The sequence below is a fragment of the Rhamphochromis longiceps genome, linkage group LG12 (genome assembly GCF_057381845.1).
Source record: "Rhamphochromis longiceps isolate RC_006_pf linkage group LG12, R_longiceps_female_GT1.1, whole genome shotgun sequence".
NCBI lineage: Eukaryota > Metazoa > Chordata > Actinopteri > Cichliformes > Cichlidae > Rhamphochromis > Rhamphochromis longiceps.
This window is the reverse complement of record NC_140568.1, coordinates 38,421,773-38,437,964: the sequence shown is the minus strand read 5'-3', so window position 1 is coordinate 38,437,964 and position 16,192 is coordinate 38,421,773. Positions and strand designations below refer to the sequence as shown.

At 39.2% G+C, this 16,192-nt stretch overlaps 1 protein-coding gene across 1 annotated transcript in view; it reads left to right on the top strand.

Moving 5' to 3' along the window:
• Window positions 1–15,930, top strand: part of rtn4r (reticulon 4 receptor) — a 50,508-nt gene extending 34,578 nt beyond the window's left edge. Inside the window, exon 2 of the mRNA XM_085426245.1 lies at window positions 13,866–15,930. Within this exon, the coding sequence (XP_085282371.1) occupies window positions 13,866–15,247 (1,382 nt within the window). The 3' untranslated portion in view covers window positions 15,248–15,930. The remainder of the gene's footprint in view (window positions 1–13,865) is intronic.
• Window positions 15,931–16,192: the final 262 nt, after the last annotated feature.

Sequence of the window (16,192 nt, the reverse complement as noted above, 5' to 3'; positions counted from 1 at the left end):
CAACATTCGTAGTATTCTTGCAGTGGTAGATCAGTTAATTCTAATCAAAATATTTGTGCACTGTTTAATTTTGGGACGTATTGGCCAACTCACTTTTATTTTATCCAACAGCTCCCTCAAACTCATATTCTTATATTTCGGTGCTGTGTGATTCTAAAACTGAGACTAGCATACTTTCTAAAATTTATGTAACACATAGTGTTTGCCTCGCTTTTAACATTCTAAACGCTGGAGTGTTATAACCTGAAAAAACGCTAATAGCACTGGACTACTGATTAAATGGTAATCTCACATTTTGCTGCATTGTGTAGAGCATTAAATCAGAATTGTTGGGGCATGGATGAACCAAGAGTACCATTAAAAGGTCTGCAATGCATTTCTATTATTCAGACATATCAGGCCCATTAGCACAAGAACTACAAATGGCATTCGTATTACAAGCCACTGAGAGCTTACAAGATGGAGCTCGAGGGAGAAAGGAACAGCTGAAGGATGCAGTTTAAAAATACCAGATTGTTTTTCTCCAGGGCTGGAATGACTCATTACCCAGGCAGCAAAGCAGGAAGTCTTGTCAGTTGGGTCATCCCACACTACAGTGACACGCAAATTGCGCCAGCGCATCATTTACAGTGTTACAGTTATTTTGGAACTGTGACAGCAACAACAATACACACAAATACTTGGATGCAATTTCATATAAACAGATACACACACATACACACCTGTGTTGGAATCCGGTTAAGTGATGTGTGCAAATTGCTTTAGGTTTTTGGATTCTGGGAGGCAAGCTAAGGTTTCAGGTGGCCGCCATATGCTGGTGTGTTTATCCCCTCTTCTCAACTCGTGACTGTTTTGTTCAGAAGGGAGGGGTGTAGGCTGACCAACCCATTGCTCGGACACTGCAGCATCACTGAGCCACTAGTGGTCTGCCAGTCTGGTCTTATTGGATAGTGTGATGTGATGCAAACTTGTGCGCATATAACCAAGTTTACACTTCCTCTCTCTATCTCTGGGAGCAGCCCAGGAATTGAAGAGGTTAGAGGGCGTATTGGGGGCATTCTGACATGGCACTCAGCCTTGGATCATCCCTCACCTGGGAGATAAAGAGCAGGGATGATGACTTCCCAGCATGAACTGAGCTTTGGGCCAATGCTCGACCTTTTCAGTAAAAAAGGTTACTGATCCGTGGAGGCCTCTGATGTAAAGAACTGCCCTTATCAGGCCAACAGGGAGGATGAGGTGGAGATAGTAGACAGGTTGATGTGAAGAAATTTAACTGATTCTGGGTTTGGCTAATGTCTCTCTGTTTTCACCCCTTTTTTTGTTTTCTGTTCTTCCTTCCCCGTATATTTCTTATCTGAGCTCCCCTGCAGGAAAATCCATTTTCCTGCACTAGGCCACTTTGTCTACGCAGGGTGCGGCGGTACTGAGGCGGGTGGTAAATAATGCACATCTCTTTCCCCTTTCATTATTCCAAAGGAGCGAGTGCTTGCTTTAAGACGCTCTGTGAAGTGCGCTTATTAAACGAACCAGGCTTCAGCCATTTCTTTTTGTTTTTAGGGGTCGAGGTTAGGAAAACATGTCCCTAAAAAATATCTGTAGGAAAGGCCCAGTATCCCATTCTTTCCTACTCATTGAAACTAAAGAAGATTCTAGATGAAGGCCTTTGCAGAAGTTGAGATCCTAGAATCAACAAATATCTGCTCTGTTTCAGAACAATAAGATGGCTAACTCGGTGTTTTGTGTTATGACATTTACATCAGAAAGTTTGAAAGGCTTACTTATCCTTTCTGTCTATTTTGCATTCTCACAAGCAAAATATTCACTTTGAAATGAAACACTAAGAATTTATTAGAGAATGCCCCTTTTAAGTCATTCTGTTCATATGCAAACAAATGTGGTTTTATTATTCACCTCTTATTTTCATAAAGGCCTGCAACTCCACTCCATTTGTATTCCATTTTCAAGTAAATTGCCAGCGGTTGTCATTTTTCTTTTAAGCACAGTGAGTTTTCTACCATCTGCTTTGCCTCAGCACATACTGTCAGTGGTGAATCGACGGATGCTGGCCAAATTCTGCTTCAAACCTCCAGTTTTCACATGCTTTGGGTTTAAGTGGAAGGTCTAGGATGAAGAATGAATCAGATGTATGCGGAGGCAGGGGAAGATATGAGATCCTATACCTCACAAATGTCAAAATCCACCTACATCTGCTCACAGACAGTATTGCTGCCTCCACAATTATTTACCGGGTTTTCAATAGTTTTCATTACGCAACTAGATTCCAGCGCATTCCTCTGACAACACTATTTTTGAAAGAATGGCCGGTAAAAATCCAATGTGATAGGTGCAAAACATTGCTAAGAACACTGCTGTTGTTTCAGGGCAGAACAGCAGAAGTAGGCCTCATGATATTGGCCGTAATACATTTGCTTGCAGGAACTGACTCAGAAGATGAAAGGAAGGGAGAGGTTTGTCTTTTTCAGGTCAACATGCCTCCAGGGCTGCCTACACATCCAAAATAGATGGATCTACAAGGAAGCTGGACAGAATTAGTTAATGCTTGCAGTCTTCCACAAAATTTTTGTATTTCATCATTTTCATTTTCCTGTGATTTCTTATGACTCATCAGACATCTCTGTAGTTCCTTTACTGTGTGTCTGATGAGTCATACAGAGGGAATAAAACAAGCTAAAGAATAAGTGCATGAGATAATGGATACATAATTCCTACCCTAAAAGAACACATGCAGTGATTGGATCTGCTGTAAATGATTGGAATCAGTTAACCTGCTGACATTACGGTATGAGTCAATAGTATAAATATTACATGCCTACATACAATTACACAAACCCAGTGTTTTATATCATGCAGCAAACTGGACATTAGCTTCCCCCCTCATCTTATTTTCTGGAACTCCCATATTCATCTTCTTCCTCTTGGGATCTCATTGATTTCCTTTTCCTAGAGGGCAATTAAATGTCATTAAAATGTTATTAAAATGTCATACCTTTTTTAAGAAGGCATGGATCTTACATTCCGCATGATTGCCTTTTCATCTCTTTCAAAGGTATACTTTCTTGTGTGTCATATAGCTAAACAATTTGTTGCCAGATGACAGCTTGATAACTGCTGCGCTGTATGACAGATATCACAGCGAGCTCTATCATTTTGTCTGTTGAGCAGTCTGTGATTTTACTGAGAAAAACAACACCACCCGACTTACACTGTTTTGAATCGTACTGTTGTGCTGTGGTTCAAACATGCTGGTCAGCTGGGGCCCTGTGTAGGTTTTTCATGTTCTGTACCTGCGTGTGGCTTTCCTCTCACAGTTCTAGGGACCTGCTGTCAGCTTATTTGGTGACTCTAAATTGGCTGTAGGCGTGGATCTGAGAGCAGGTATTTGTCCTTCTGTGTTTGCCCTGTGTTTGAATAATGACTGATAAAAAAATAAATATTAAAACACAAAAGCATTCATTCATTTTTATAACATAGTGGAAACAATTTATGAAAAAGACTAATGTATTGAAAACCTAATGATGATATTGTAAACATGCTGTTAAAAATACATTTGTACATATTCAACAACAACATTAGCAGTCATTTGTGTGACTTCAACTTATTCGCAAATTATTTGCCTGGCTATCTATTGACTGCTCCAGTTATTATTCTCCTTTTATCTGCCTTTTGCTCTTCACCAGCGCCTAAGGGAAAAATCTGTCTCTTAAGCTGCTAAATGCTCTACCATGTTCCTAGAGCCGCCTACTGTGACTAAAAACATTGCTGATGAGAGAAGTGAAACTTAACAAAAAACAGATAACTTGCAGACAAACTATTTGAATTTGCCGAGGAAAAAAAAGGCTCGAAGGGGGAAAACAAAATCAAAACTCAGTAATCATATTCTCTGGGAGCATAACAACAAGAAATTCTTCACATTGTTATACAAAAATGATTTATATTACTTCAAAATCTAGAACTCTGCCTCCAGTACCATTTCTGAGGCTTCAGTAAAGCATCTCTAACAGATGAGACTAGAAGATACCCCTGCCTCAAAATGAATGAAGTGAAGTAAATCAGCTGTTTATAGACAAATGTTTTCATTAGATATCGATAGTTTTCAGTTTAATTATGTCACCACTAGTGGAGTGTAGGGCACATGTAACAAAAAGCAAAGCATTTTTTAGTAGCTGACAAAAGTACCAAAAAGACTTAACAAAACATGAAATTAACAGTAACCAAAAAAGACAAAGAATAGCACAAGCACTTCTAAGCTTAAGTGCTAAGTATCTAACATTCATACACATTCACACTCCGATGGATGCATCGGAGAGCAACATGGGCTTAGTATCTTGCCCAAGGATATTTGGCATGCAGACTGGAGCAGCCACTGGAGCAGATCGAACCACCGACCTTCTGGTTAGTGGTTGATCCGCTCTGCCACCTGAGCTACAGCCACCCCATTTGCCACCCACAATGAAACCAAATAGAAAATGAAGTAATAAAGATAGAGCTCAAAGAGCACACATTAAACATGATACAAAAGAACACAGAGGCAGTAAACAGATTTTTAAAGTAACAAGAAAAAACTCAAAGTACTGTAATATCCATGGAATTGGCATCATGGGAAATCAAAACTTAAACTAACATTATTCGGACATCAGCAATAATGAAAACAATCTGAAATTACCAAATAAGAAACCAGAACCCAGAACTCAAAATACTAGTACACATGTAAAGGGGGCAGGACAGTGTACCATTTCAGCTTGAGTGCCTGACATATCACTGTTGTGATTAACTTTTTTAATCTGCTAAAAACACATTTTACATGTGGTTACTAGCAATTGTTTGCTCAAATCTTCTGCGCATTTGTGTATGTCTTAATAGGGAGATCTAGTCCTGGAGACAACTAGTGTGATGGGGAACTATCACAAAGTTCTTTGATTGGTATTTAGATGTCTGAGGAATTCGTACTGATTAGTCATGTAATGATGTTGCAATGTAGTGATGACTAATGGATTGTGAAATATCAACATCTTGACAGGTGTTGCGACCAGTGTGAGATGGTCTGTAGTTCAAGCAGGCTGTAGAGGATAAGCCTACGCTTGAAGCCACTGAGGTGTTCGTTGGCGGGGGTGACGCGATATCACTGGTACAGCCCAATAACTCCAGCTGTACTTATCTTGACCTTTAGAATCTTTATTCCAACACCATTTTAACATAATAGCGCAGCAGTTACAAACAGTTTGCTTCCTCCCAAACAAAAACACCTGGTGTTAATTACATGTGTCTACCTTAAATACCTACACATAAACACACCATACCAAAAAACCCAAAAGGTGACCTCTAGCAGCATACATAAGGTATCAACCCAAAAATGGCTCCTACACGGGCCTTTCTTCTTTCCTAGTTTCAGTGCGAGGTGATTGAAGAGGACACATTTGCAACCAGCCTGCATAGTCAGCAGGCCAGTATAGCAGAGTGCAATATTGCAAAAGTGGAGAAGACTGAAGAAGGTTAGATAACACATTATGGCAGTAAAAAGGGGTGTCAATAATGGTTTGTCTTCAGAAGTATTTTCAGCCTCATTTTCTCTACCTATCACCCCTAGGCATTGAAATACCTGTGTCATTCATTGCATTTTCACATGAATGAGAAATCTGCCAACTGAAAATACCAGTCTCTGCTGTACACCCACCAATGAATTACCTCAGAGTGACTAATGTATATGCTTGCAATTTTTCGATCATTGATGCAAGGGTTTTGCAAGGTTAAGTTGAGCGCCTGTCTCAAGAACAAAAACAACAAGGTGGTAGGAATTCTGAATTCCTTGCTAGTTTTCCCTACAGCTACTCATTTCTTCAAAGCAATTCTCCCAAACAACTACATGGATTACTCACAGAATGACGTTTGTTTTGTCTAGACTGGGCAAAGATTAAGCGCTTGTTTGGTGCATTTCCCCCCAATTGTAACTCACACAAATGCAACAATTTATCTAGAGCTTGTTTCTCTTCAACAAGCACAATCATTGCTTGTATAAGAGGGCATCTGCCAAACATAGGAATTTTGTAGTAATGAAGCCATCAGAAAAATGTTGAGTGGTTAATGTTTGCACCCACTTTACTTCCAGCCCTGCTAAACACAGTATACTATTCTTTGAAAGCTCAAATTTGCCCACAGCAAAGACAGGCTACAATGACATCAAGCTGTGCAACCACTTATTACCGCATGTTCTCAGCTCGACCAAACTGTGTTTCATCATCTTTAGATGCAGCAATATACAGGGTCGCCTGTGGGGGCTGTCACTGCTTTGACACTTTCAGAGCAGAGCAGAAACTTTTTGTTTTTAACACTTAATGTGTGATGGTGTCATTATCTGAAGCTTTCGTTTGCATGGGCTGTTATCCTTTTCAAATAATTGAGAACAATATTACTAGTGATACGTTATTTTCATGCCACGGCAATACATTAAATGTGATTGTAGCAGTCTCCATCAACTTACACATGCAGGACCATGACTTGTTTTTTTGGAGTGGTAAATATTTTATTGCATTCAACATGATGTGCGTCCACAATAGACACTCTGGAAACAACATAACTTATTTAATGTGAAACATCTATGACTCAATAAATAGAACTGGTTACATTGCAAACAATTAAATACAAAAATCAAAACAAACACAGTTTGGACCATGCAAAGTACTTTCTAAATCATAGTGGCAAACCTTAGGAAACATCCATCCATCCATTCATGATTAGATGCATTTAAGAGTAGCCTAACCTAACACCCATTAATGATAAAAAAAATATTAAAAATTACTGACAAATGCAATTAAACAAACACTGCACTCATTGTTTTATTAGTTTGGCTCTAAACTGTTGTTTAACCATTGTTTTGAATTTCATTGCAGAAAGGATTTTCACATTAATCCTCTCAGGTCCTTCATGTCTGCTCTGTTTAAACCCCCCAAAAAGAATGCATTGTAAATGTTGTTAACACCTGCGCTAAAGTCTAGCTCAGAGCAAAACAACATCTAGGCACATGGGGCATGTACTGTAGCTGCTACCCTCATTTATTTTCTTTCCAGCTATGTGCAGATAAGGTAAAGCCTCATACACTCTGTTAAGCAAAAAACTGCACTACTGGCAGTCTGCATGGCACAAACCCTAAGGTAGGCCATTCTGAATTTTTGGTCTTCTGTGGCTCAAGGAGTGCATCTGAACTCCTTGAGTCCCCCAAAGCCAACCCCACCACACACACACAAACACGCACACTGCTAGCATTATTTTCAGTTAACATTACTTGAATTACGCATTTTGCATGGTTTCACACAAGAAAATTGTCCATGTCTGTGACATGTGGGGGTGGGTATAAAGCTGAATTTGAGCCATTCTGCAAAACCTCACGGGTAGACTTGACTCCTAACGCCTTCGATGGAACATTTCATAGTGAGTTGTAGAAGCACTGAAGGCCACTTGGTTTGCTGCCAACATACAATAGAGTTGTGAGGAATATGCCATTTCTGCCCCTTAATCCAATGGCACTTTGCCACCACTTCACAAATATTTCATTTTAGTGGCATTCAAGCATATCTAACTCTATCTTAGCTATCATTAATGCAACTTGGAAGAAAAGGCAGTACCATTTAGTAGATAAACTGACTGATAGTTGCAGAAGCACTGTAGAGTTGCACAATCGCTGATGCAAGAATTATCCATCATATACTAGGGGACATGCCACCAATTGAACATGTCATTGACTATTCAGTATTTATCTGCAATTGAACACAGCACTGCTTAAAAAGAACTGAATAATGTTTTTATGGCTCTCAAGGAAACATTAAGTCATGCCCTCTTATAGTATTACATTTTGTTGCATAAGCTGATGTTATAGTTTTGTTATATGTAAAATGTTCTTGGCATTTGAAGTACAAAAAAGCATTAAATAAAAATAGAGGTAAAAAAGAAATGCTTGAAAATATTTATTGTTATAGTACGTGTGCACATTTTTAGTTGAGTATTTTTATTTATCAATTTACTTCCACAGCGGTATACAGCGCTAACAGTTTGCAAATGTTGAGCCTAACACAGTCTCGAATGATATCCTGTTGAGTGACAATTTGAGCAGCTATGAGGTCAGTGCATCATTGAAGGGTCGATGGTAATTTGATGGCAGTTGTTGAAAGGGAGAACTCTTCACCTCCACTTTCCCTTCCACTTGCTTGCCAGTCAAGCAGGGATTCGATCCGACGGCCCTCTGATTGCAAGCTCAGTCTCTAACTGTCAGGATCTTGCCAGCCCACTGCCTTTTGTTACTGCTGCCATTTCTCAGTGGTTTGACATGACCACCTATTTGTCTACCACAGTTAGGTTTAGTCAGAAGTATTCAGTGCATGATGCATTGCCATTTATTTTAAATTTCTCCAGGCAATAAAAGAATGTATGTAAATGCATATGCATGCAAATCTATGCAGGCCCACCTTTTTACATACACACACCATTGGCTGGCTCAGTTTTTTCCTCTGCCTGCCGACCTCCGGTTCCTTCAGTTATTCATGAGCCATCTGTTTGGGCAAGTGCTGTGTCAGATGTGTGTCAAACAGGACCTCATCTGTCCCCATGTTCGTCTTCTAATTGTGTGCTCATCTGGTTGCTAAAGCTGCCACTGGTGCCCCAGCAACACTATGGTTAGCTGAGAGACTCCAGCTGAAGTCTCTGGTCCATAGTGCCCTAAATAACCTGTTTGATCTGATGTGTGCATCTTTATTTAAGATTATAGCATCTGGTTCATCAATATTGTAAGGACAAGCACAAATCTGTCTTTGTGTATTTGTTTTGAGTTTTTGTGGACATTCTTCTGGGAGATTGGTTGAAATTGAAACAGGTCCACATCCGGATGCAGAAAGAAAGAAAACTTTTTCAATAATAAATACTAAATTGCCTTTTACAAAACTTTAAAAGTAAATGTTATACTATTTACTGCAGGTTATGTGAAAAAAAAAAACTTTTGGAATATATAAGTGAAGAACTTGACTTACAAGTAAGACTAACACCAATGAAAATCGAGTAACAGATGAAAAGTGTCTCTTTTGAAAACTATACTTTCAGTGACAGAGTGATTATAGTAGCATTAAAAAGGTCAATGTGGACTTCAGATCATAACTTTTTTCCATATGAATATGCCCTTCCAACCAATTCCTCTGCAATTCCGTGAAGCTCTTGAAAGTGAAGACCATTTCTTCTCCTTAATAAAACTTTTCACAGGCTTATGAAGGAAAAAAGGTTCAAAGCAAACTTAAATGGAATATCCTCCGGTTCTGTCATGACCGAGGGACTATAGGCTACCCTGTAATTCTTGCTTTTCCTAAAGCATTATTTTGTAAAAATCTCTACAGCAATGAAAGTTTTAGAATGTATCCAAAGTTTAAACAGACAAAAAGAGAAGCTTTACAGAGAGAAATGTAATTAGTTTCTTCATATAAACGTTTGTTCAGGTTCTTCACATTCATACCAGTGTGCTGTACATTGGTTTAAACTATCAAATCATGTCAAGTTACGTTATTTATGTAAAATAGTTAATAGTGATGATGATAATAATAATAATAATAATAGATTAAAACAGAAACCACTTATTCCATGATACACTGGGGTAAATGGCAATAAATTGAATGTGAATATGAAAGGGCCAATGACAACAGTATCAGCTATCAGGAAATCATAATGATTTGTGTTACAATAAAATCTTTCACAGCTTTAGCCATGTTAGAAGATTAAGATGGTTATAGCGTCTATCGAATCATAAATAAATGATTTGCTGCCTGGAAAAAAAGAATAACAAGAGGAAGGCAATAAAATAAAGGGCAAAGATATGTTGATTACAAACATTTATGATAAATCTCAAACAAATGTATTTAAGAAAGAAATTTAGTAGACAGAGCTGTCATATTGCTTTGTAATTAATACCAGAAGGAAGGGAACACAGAGCAAAAATAGTCAACCCCTGAGGATAAATTAACACAGAAAGACGTGGTGTCATAACACTTACACAAAAAGTTGATACAGTAGAGTTCCAAAAGTCAAGATACACTTTAAATGACAGAGGGAAAACAAATAAACGCATAAACAGCATCAAAGTAGTTTTGTCTTTAAAAAAGAAATAATGAATTTGGAATGTTTTCTTAGTGGTACAATATAGTTTCATATCTATGTTTTCACTTTTCATAACAGTTTTCTGTTTGTGATTTGTGAGTAGGCAGTGCCTCAAGTTATTGCCCTATATTACTCTATAGCTCAGATTGTCATTTCTAGTTGCATAGGCTTTGCTAAAATTGGACTTCATGCAACTGTCATATCAACCCGGTATCCTAAAAAATATGTTTCCATACAGCAAAACTGCATTTTCAGTTACCTTTTAAGGGTAACATATTTTCTCCCTGCAGCAGTATGACTTTCTGCCAGAAAGGTAGCGGTTCCCATTATAAAGACAGACAAATTCTGTATTCAGAAGAAAAGGGGATGGTGGCGGCATCAGTAAAAATGCTGAACTTTCTCCCAGATCAGGGTTTTACTAGGCACAGACATCAAAACTACTTGGTTAGATTTAGGAAAATATCATGGTTCAGGTTAATATATACACCCTTTCACAACATTAACCACATCTTTAAAGCTTCTTCATCATTTTTACCATGTGGCTTAAGACAGAGATACAGTACGAAAGCAAGAACGTGTTTGTCAAACATTGTCAATGTATTTGGAAGTGAGAATTTAATTGGGAAAATGTATCCGTGAAAAAAATCTGCATTCAATAATATAAACTCTTAAATCAGCAGCGTACATTTTGCAGAGTAAATGGTGAAACCTCTGACTCTAATCCCACTCTAATGACATCAGTTATTTGATTATGGAAGCAGTTTATTTTATGTGAACATAACCCTACTATAATTTTTAGGAAAGAGGTCTAGTAGTATCATCCACAGTTTCTCTTCACATTGATATAAGAAAAATATGCATACAAAGAGGGATTCATGGAGAATACATGACCTTTCAGTCAGGGACCATTGCTCTCATATGCAGTTCTTCTTCTCTTCTTCTCTTACCTTTCAAAACACAATAATGTATAATTTCAGAAGGAGGCCAGGAGGTCCCTCTGGAGAACTACTGTGATTCATCTTTGACAGAGACATCACTTTCACTCTGGGCCAAGGGGATAAGACTGTCATGTTAGCTGTCCCTGCCCAATCCCCAGCCCTTCAAAGCAAAGCCACCGTGATGAATCTGAAGCACTCTGAATTTGCTGTCCCAGTATGCCCTCTGTGTTCCTTGGAAGGTCCAGAGCATTTAAATGTATGTTGTATTTTAAGACAAAGGAGCACCAACTCCAAACATGCCAGAGGCACATGAAAATGAGTGAGAAGACTGGCTAAGTGACTTCTCACTCATACAATAAGTAAACAAAGCAGTCTGCACCCACTCATACCTCTCTTGCTGACAACTCTCTGTTTTTGCATTCCAGTATTGTATCCTCTAGCTACTACTAGGGTACTGATACCAGTATTTTTGGATGGGAGTTGGCTGCTGATATTGTTTATCTACAACACTGACTGTTTTCACGATTTACTTTCTCAGAATATTGATTTGTTTTTTCTTTTATCACAATCCTGAAATTCAAACAATAAAAAGCTTGACATATTTTTTGCATTTCTTAGTACGTTTCAGTCCAGGTTTTAAAGACTGCCATTCAAAAAGATGGGTGAATAAAGTGATACTTTCACCTACAGAATAGCAGCCAGTGAAACAGACACTGCAAGACTAGTTTTTGTAGAATACATGGATCACCCCAATAATGAAAATGTAAATAGAGGTGCTGGTCTTGGAGAGAGAGAAGGTGAAATGATGTACTTGACTCGGGTGTCTCTCAAGAGAAAACAAAGAAGTTTGTCCGCGCCTAAACAGACTAGAAGGTTGCTATTGTGCAATAATATAGCTCTTAGAAAAGAGGCTACTGGCAGGGTATGAAAGCGGGAAAGCTGTGCTCTGAGCCATGTTTTGACAAAAGAGATAGTAGAAGATTAAGAGTTGAAACCAAAGCTGGCAGAAGCTGATAAGGAATGGATTTTTCACCATAACCTTGTTGTATTTTGTGTCAACAACTCCACAACTTGAACTCAACAACAACATCAGGACAGCTCCAAAGCATACTTTTTTATGTAACGTTTCAGATTATTGTGTATGACTCTCTGTAGAGTGAAAGGTGAAAGGTCTGACACTATGACATCAAATACTTGATTATGAAAGTGTAACATAATACAAAACTGCCAGGATGCTATGACTGTCAGATTTCTGGTTATAGTGTAATTGGTCTGATCCAGTGAAGATGCATTTTGGAGTTCATGACATTGTGTGGCATATGCTATCTTTCAACAGATGCTAACAAAGACAAGACATTATGCAGAGAGCTGAGGAGCCCAGGCTTTGACATGCAATGCGTGGGTGGAAATAGCCTGTTAATGAATAGACAGCAGAGAGAGGGAAAAAAATGAAGACGGCATAGGAGATACACGAAGTGTGCCGTGCGATAAAATATTGCTATTGTTAGGCAGTGCTGAGGGAAAAGTGCTGCGATGCAGAAAGAGTGGAAAGCCTTGACAGCTTTCCGGTGGCAGTCTGACGGCTGAGCAGGGAGATTGCAAGGAAAGTGCAGCAGAGGGCTGCTGTCAGGCCACACCAGAGCTCCGTTTAACAAGGTCCAGAGATGAGCTGCACCACAACACATTGCAAGGGAATGAGAAGAGGGAGAGTGAGGCTGGAGGGAGGGCTGACTAAGGCTCATGCATTTTCCAGAGGCTCACTACCTGTCATGCCTGCAAACCTGGGATTCCTCACATGTGCATGAGAGCAGAGATTGGAAATCCTCAGTAAGAACAGGAGCTGAAGAGGATTCAGAGATTTAAAGGAGTACCTGCCATTACATGATGATACTAGACATGCTTGTGACACTTTGACACCTTTATCGCTACGTGAAGATATATCAGCCCCAATAGATACTTTATTTTTACCTCAGCTGTTCCTACAACAAAATAATGTCAAAAGTCATTGTTTACATGATTGAGCCCACTTCAGTCATTGTCGTGTTTAACAAGTTGATGCTAACAGTGGCGTCATGAATATGCATTACTTTAAACATGGATTTTTACAAACCTCGCGGTGTGTCATATAATATGTCCTGTAGCCCATTTCCACAATGGCCCTTGGCATCAATCCCTGGCATGAAAGCTTCTTTGCAATCTTCACATTAAATGTCAGTTTCTAGACGATCAAAACATCTTTAGTTGTGTCCCCCCCTATTAGAGCAAGCTAATTCCATACAAAACACACCCACTCAGTTTTAAATGAGACTTCTTCAGCTGCTTAGGTCTTTAAGTCATCAGGGAAGCAATGTGTCCCCAGATCCAAATAACATGACTGTTGAATTTCATGCTGAATCTCTGTTACGAAGAGGATTAGGTATTCTGTAGTAATGTGCTGAATATTATACTTCATGCAATTAAATATTTTGGAATTTGTCTGTTTTGTAATTTGCTGGTGTGCACTGTCACATTAACTGGTGGAGTCTTATTTTGCTTATACAGTAACATCCTGTCACAAAACACAACATTATCAAGTAGAAACTTCACAACTGTTTCAGCCACAATTTTCATTGCTCTGCATCAGGCTTGTTTCTACATTTGCTGTGTGATTGAAATCTACTTATTGATTCAAGGGTTTTTGTATGTTACAACCTGACCTGGAGACATTTGTTTTTACCTATTTTAGTAAATCTTTCTGCCTACGTTAATTACTAATCTACTGATGATTTTGTGTCTCCTTAGGGGGGCGACTCCTTTTTCTGGTGATGTGGCTGAACCTTGTGCCTCAGACTGACAGCTGCCCTGCCAAGTGTGTGTGCTACAGAGAACCCAGGCCCACTGTGGCTTGCCAACAACAAGGACTGTTTTCCATCCCTACTGAGATCCCAGCACGGAGCCAACGAATATTTCTCCAGAGCAACAAGCTGACGGTGGTACGGTCCACCAGTTTCAGTTCTTGCCATAATCTTACTGTTCTCTGGCTGTACTCCAACAACATCAGCTACATTGAGGCTGGAGCCTTTTATGGCTTAGAAAAACTGGAGGAACTGGACATTGGAGACAACAGCAACCTCCGCACCATCAGCCCAACAGCCTTCCGGGGCTTAACTAAGCTGCATACCCTTCACCTGCACAGGTGTGGCCTGTCAGAGCTCCCTGTTGGGGTTTTCCGAGGAATGTTCTCTCTACAGTACCTTTATCTGCAGGACAATAACATTCTAACCCTGCATGATGACACTTTTCTGGATCTTGGTAACCTCACCTATCTCCACCTGCACAATAACAAGATCAAGATAGTAACAGACAACATGTTTCGAGGGTTAATCAATCTGGACCGGCTGCTGCTACACCAAAACCGGGTTATTTATGTCCAACCCAGGGCTTTTAGTGACCTCGGTAAGCTGAAATCCTTGTTCTTGTTCTTCAACAATCTTACCATCTTGACAGGGGAGACCATGGACCCACTGGTTTCTCTCCAGTATTTGCGTTTGAATGGGAATCAGTGGATTTGTGATTGTCGGGCCAGAAGCTTGTGGGACTGGTTCAAACGTTTCAAAGGTTCCAGCTCTGAGTTGGAGTGCAATGTCCCCGAGTTCCTGGCGGGAAAGGACCTTAAACGACTGAAAAGCCAAGATTTGGAGGGATGTGTGGAAACACCTCAAATCCAGACCAATCTCTTTAGCTCCAAGCCACAGTCTGGAAAATTCCTTTCCACTGAAAGCCCTGTGGGGGACACCATCCCCAGGTGTTGCCTTGGAGATAATGACAAGTCCTCTATCCTGTCTGGAAAGAGTCGCCAAATCACTAACAACCCCCTTAAGGAAAAGGAGAACATGTCCAAAACTAAATATAAGGATCCAGAAAGAACAAAAAATGAGACCCAAAACAAGCAGAATGATGGACCACTAGGAACCTTGTCGAACACCCTGGAAAGGTCTTTGGAAAACTTAAACCCTGACCTTATAGACAACCTGGAATCATCCACAGCATCAAACAAAAAGAAAAAGAAGTGTTCCAAAAAGCCAAAATCAGACACCCACTGCATCAAAGGTCGGGGTTCTAATTTGCAAGTGCTGCACTTTCTCTTCATTCCCATGACCTGGATATCTCTAGCCATGTCTTAGGACTCCCGCTTTCCCTCAGAACACTGGACTCAAGAATGTTGATGCTCATGACAATGATACAGAAGATGCAGTGGCATCTAAGGCTGGCAGTGACTAAAAGGAGAGGAGTCACTTTGACCCAACATTGCTGAGGAAAAACAATAATGAAGACGTTAGAGTACATTTAACAAAATGGATGCCTTTACAGAACACTACAGATCTAATGTAAATAATGAATTGGTGCCCAAAATTGTTTGTTCTCTATGTACTCAACTGTACTGTGTCTAAGCTACACTTTGGAGACTCCTCCCTTTCCCTCTCAAAAGCTTTTACTGCTTAGACAGACCACTGGAAGACGAAAAAAAAAAAGACGAAAAAACATAAGAATAAGAACACTCGTACAGGAAATCAGAGACAGAAAGCACACAAAGAATGTTTGGTCTGTTTCATGAAGATAAACAATCTCTCCCCATTATTTATTCAAAGTCATGCATTTGTTGGGTAATGTTTTGGTTTTTTATGTTTATAAAAAAAAAATGTTTTGCCTCCCCTGATTTGAGTTATATTTTCATGACAGAAAGGATAATGGATAGCATTTACCAAAAAAACAACAACAATGCTATCAGTTTGTTCATGGAGATTGCAATGGAACCATAGATATGCATTTTATTTTACTTGTGTACAAGTATGAATATATTATGAATAAAAGTTCTTATTTCTTAGATGTTGTTATTGTGTGGTGCTTTTAAATATAGAGGACAATTACTTTCTATCCAATTTTTCTAGATCTGAAGTCTAAGTTTTACGCTATCATTTGAGAAAAAAAAAAGAAAGATTTTCTCTATTTATTATAGATGTTGGAAGGGTACAATTCTTATCAAAAAAAAAAAAGGAAAAAAAAAAGAGTCAACTGAAAATTTTATTCAACCAGGTTGTGGTTGTTTTTTGCTCAGCTTCTTCAAAGTT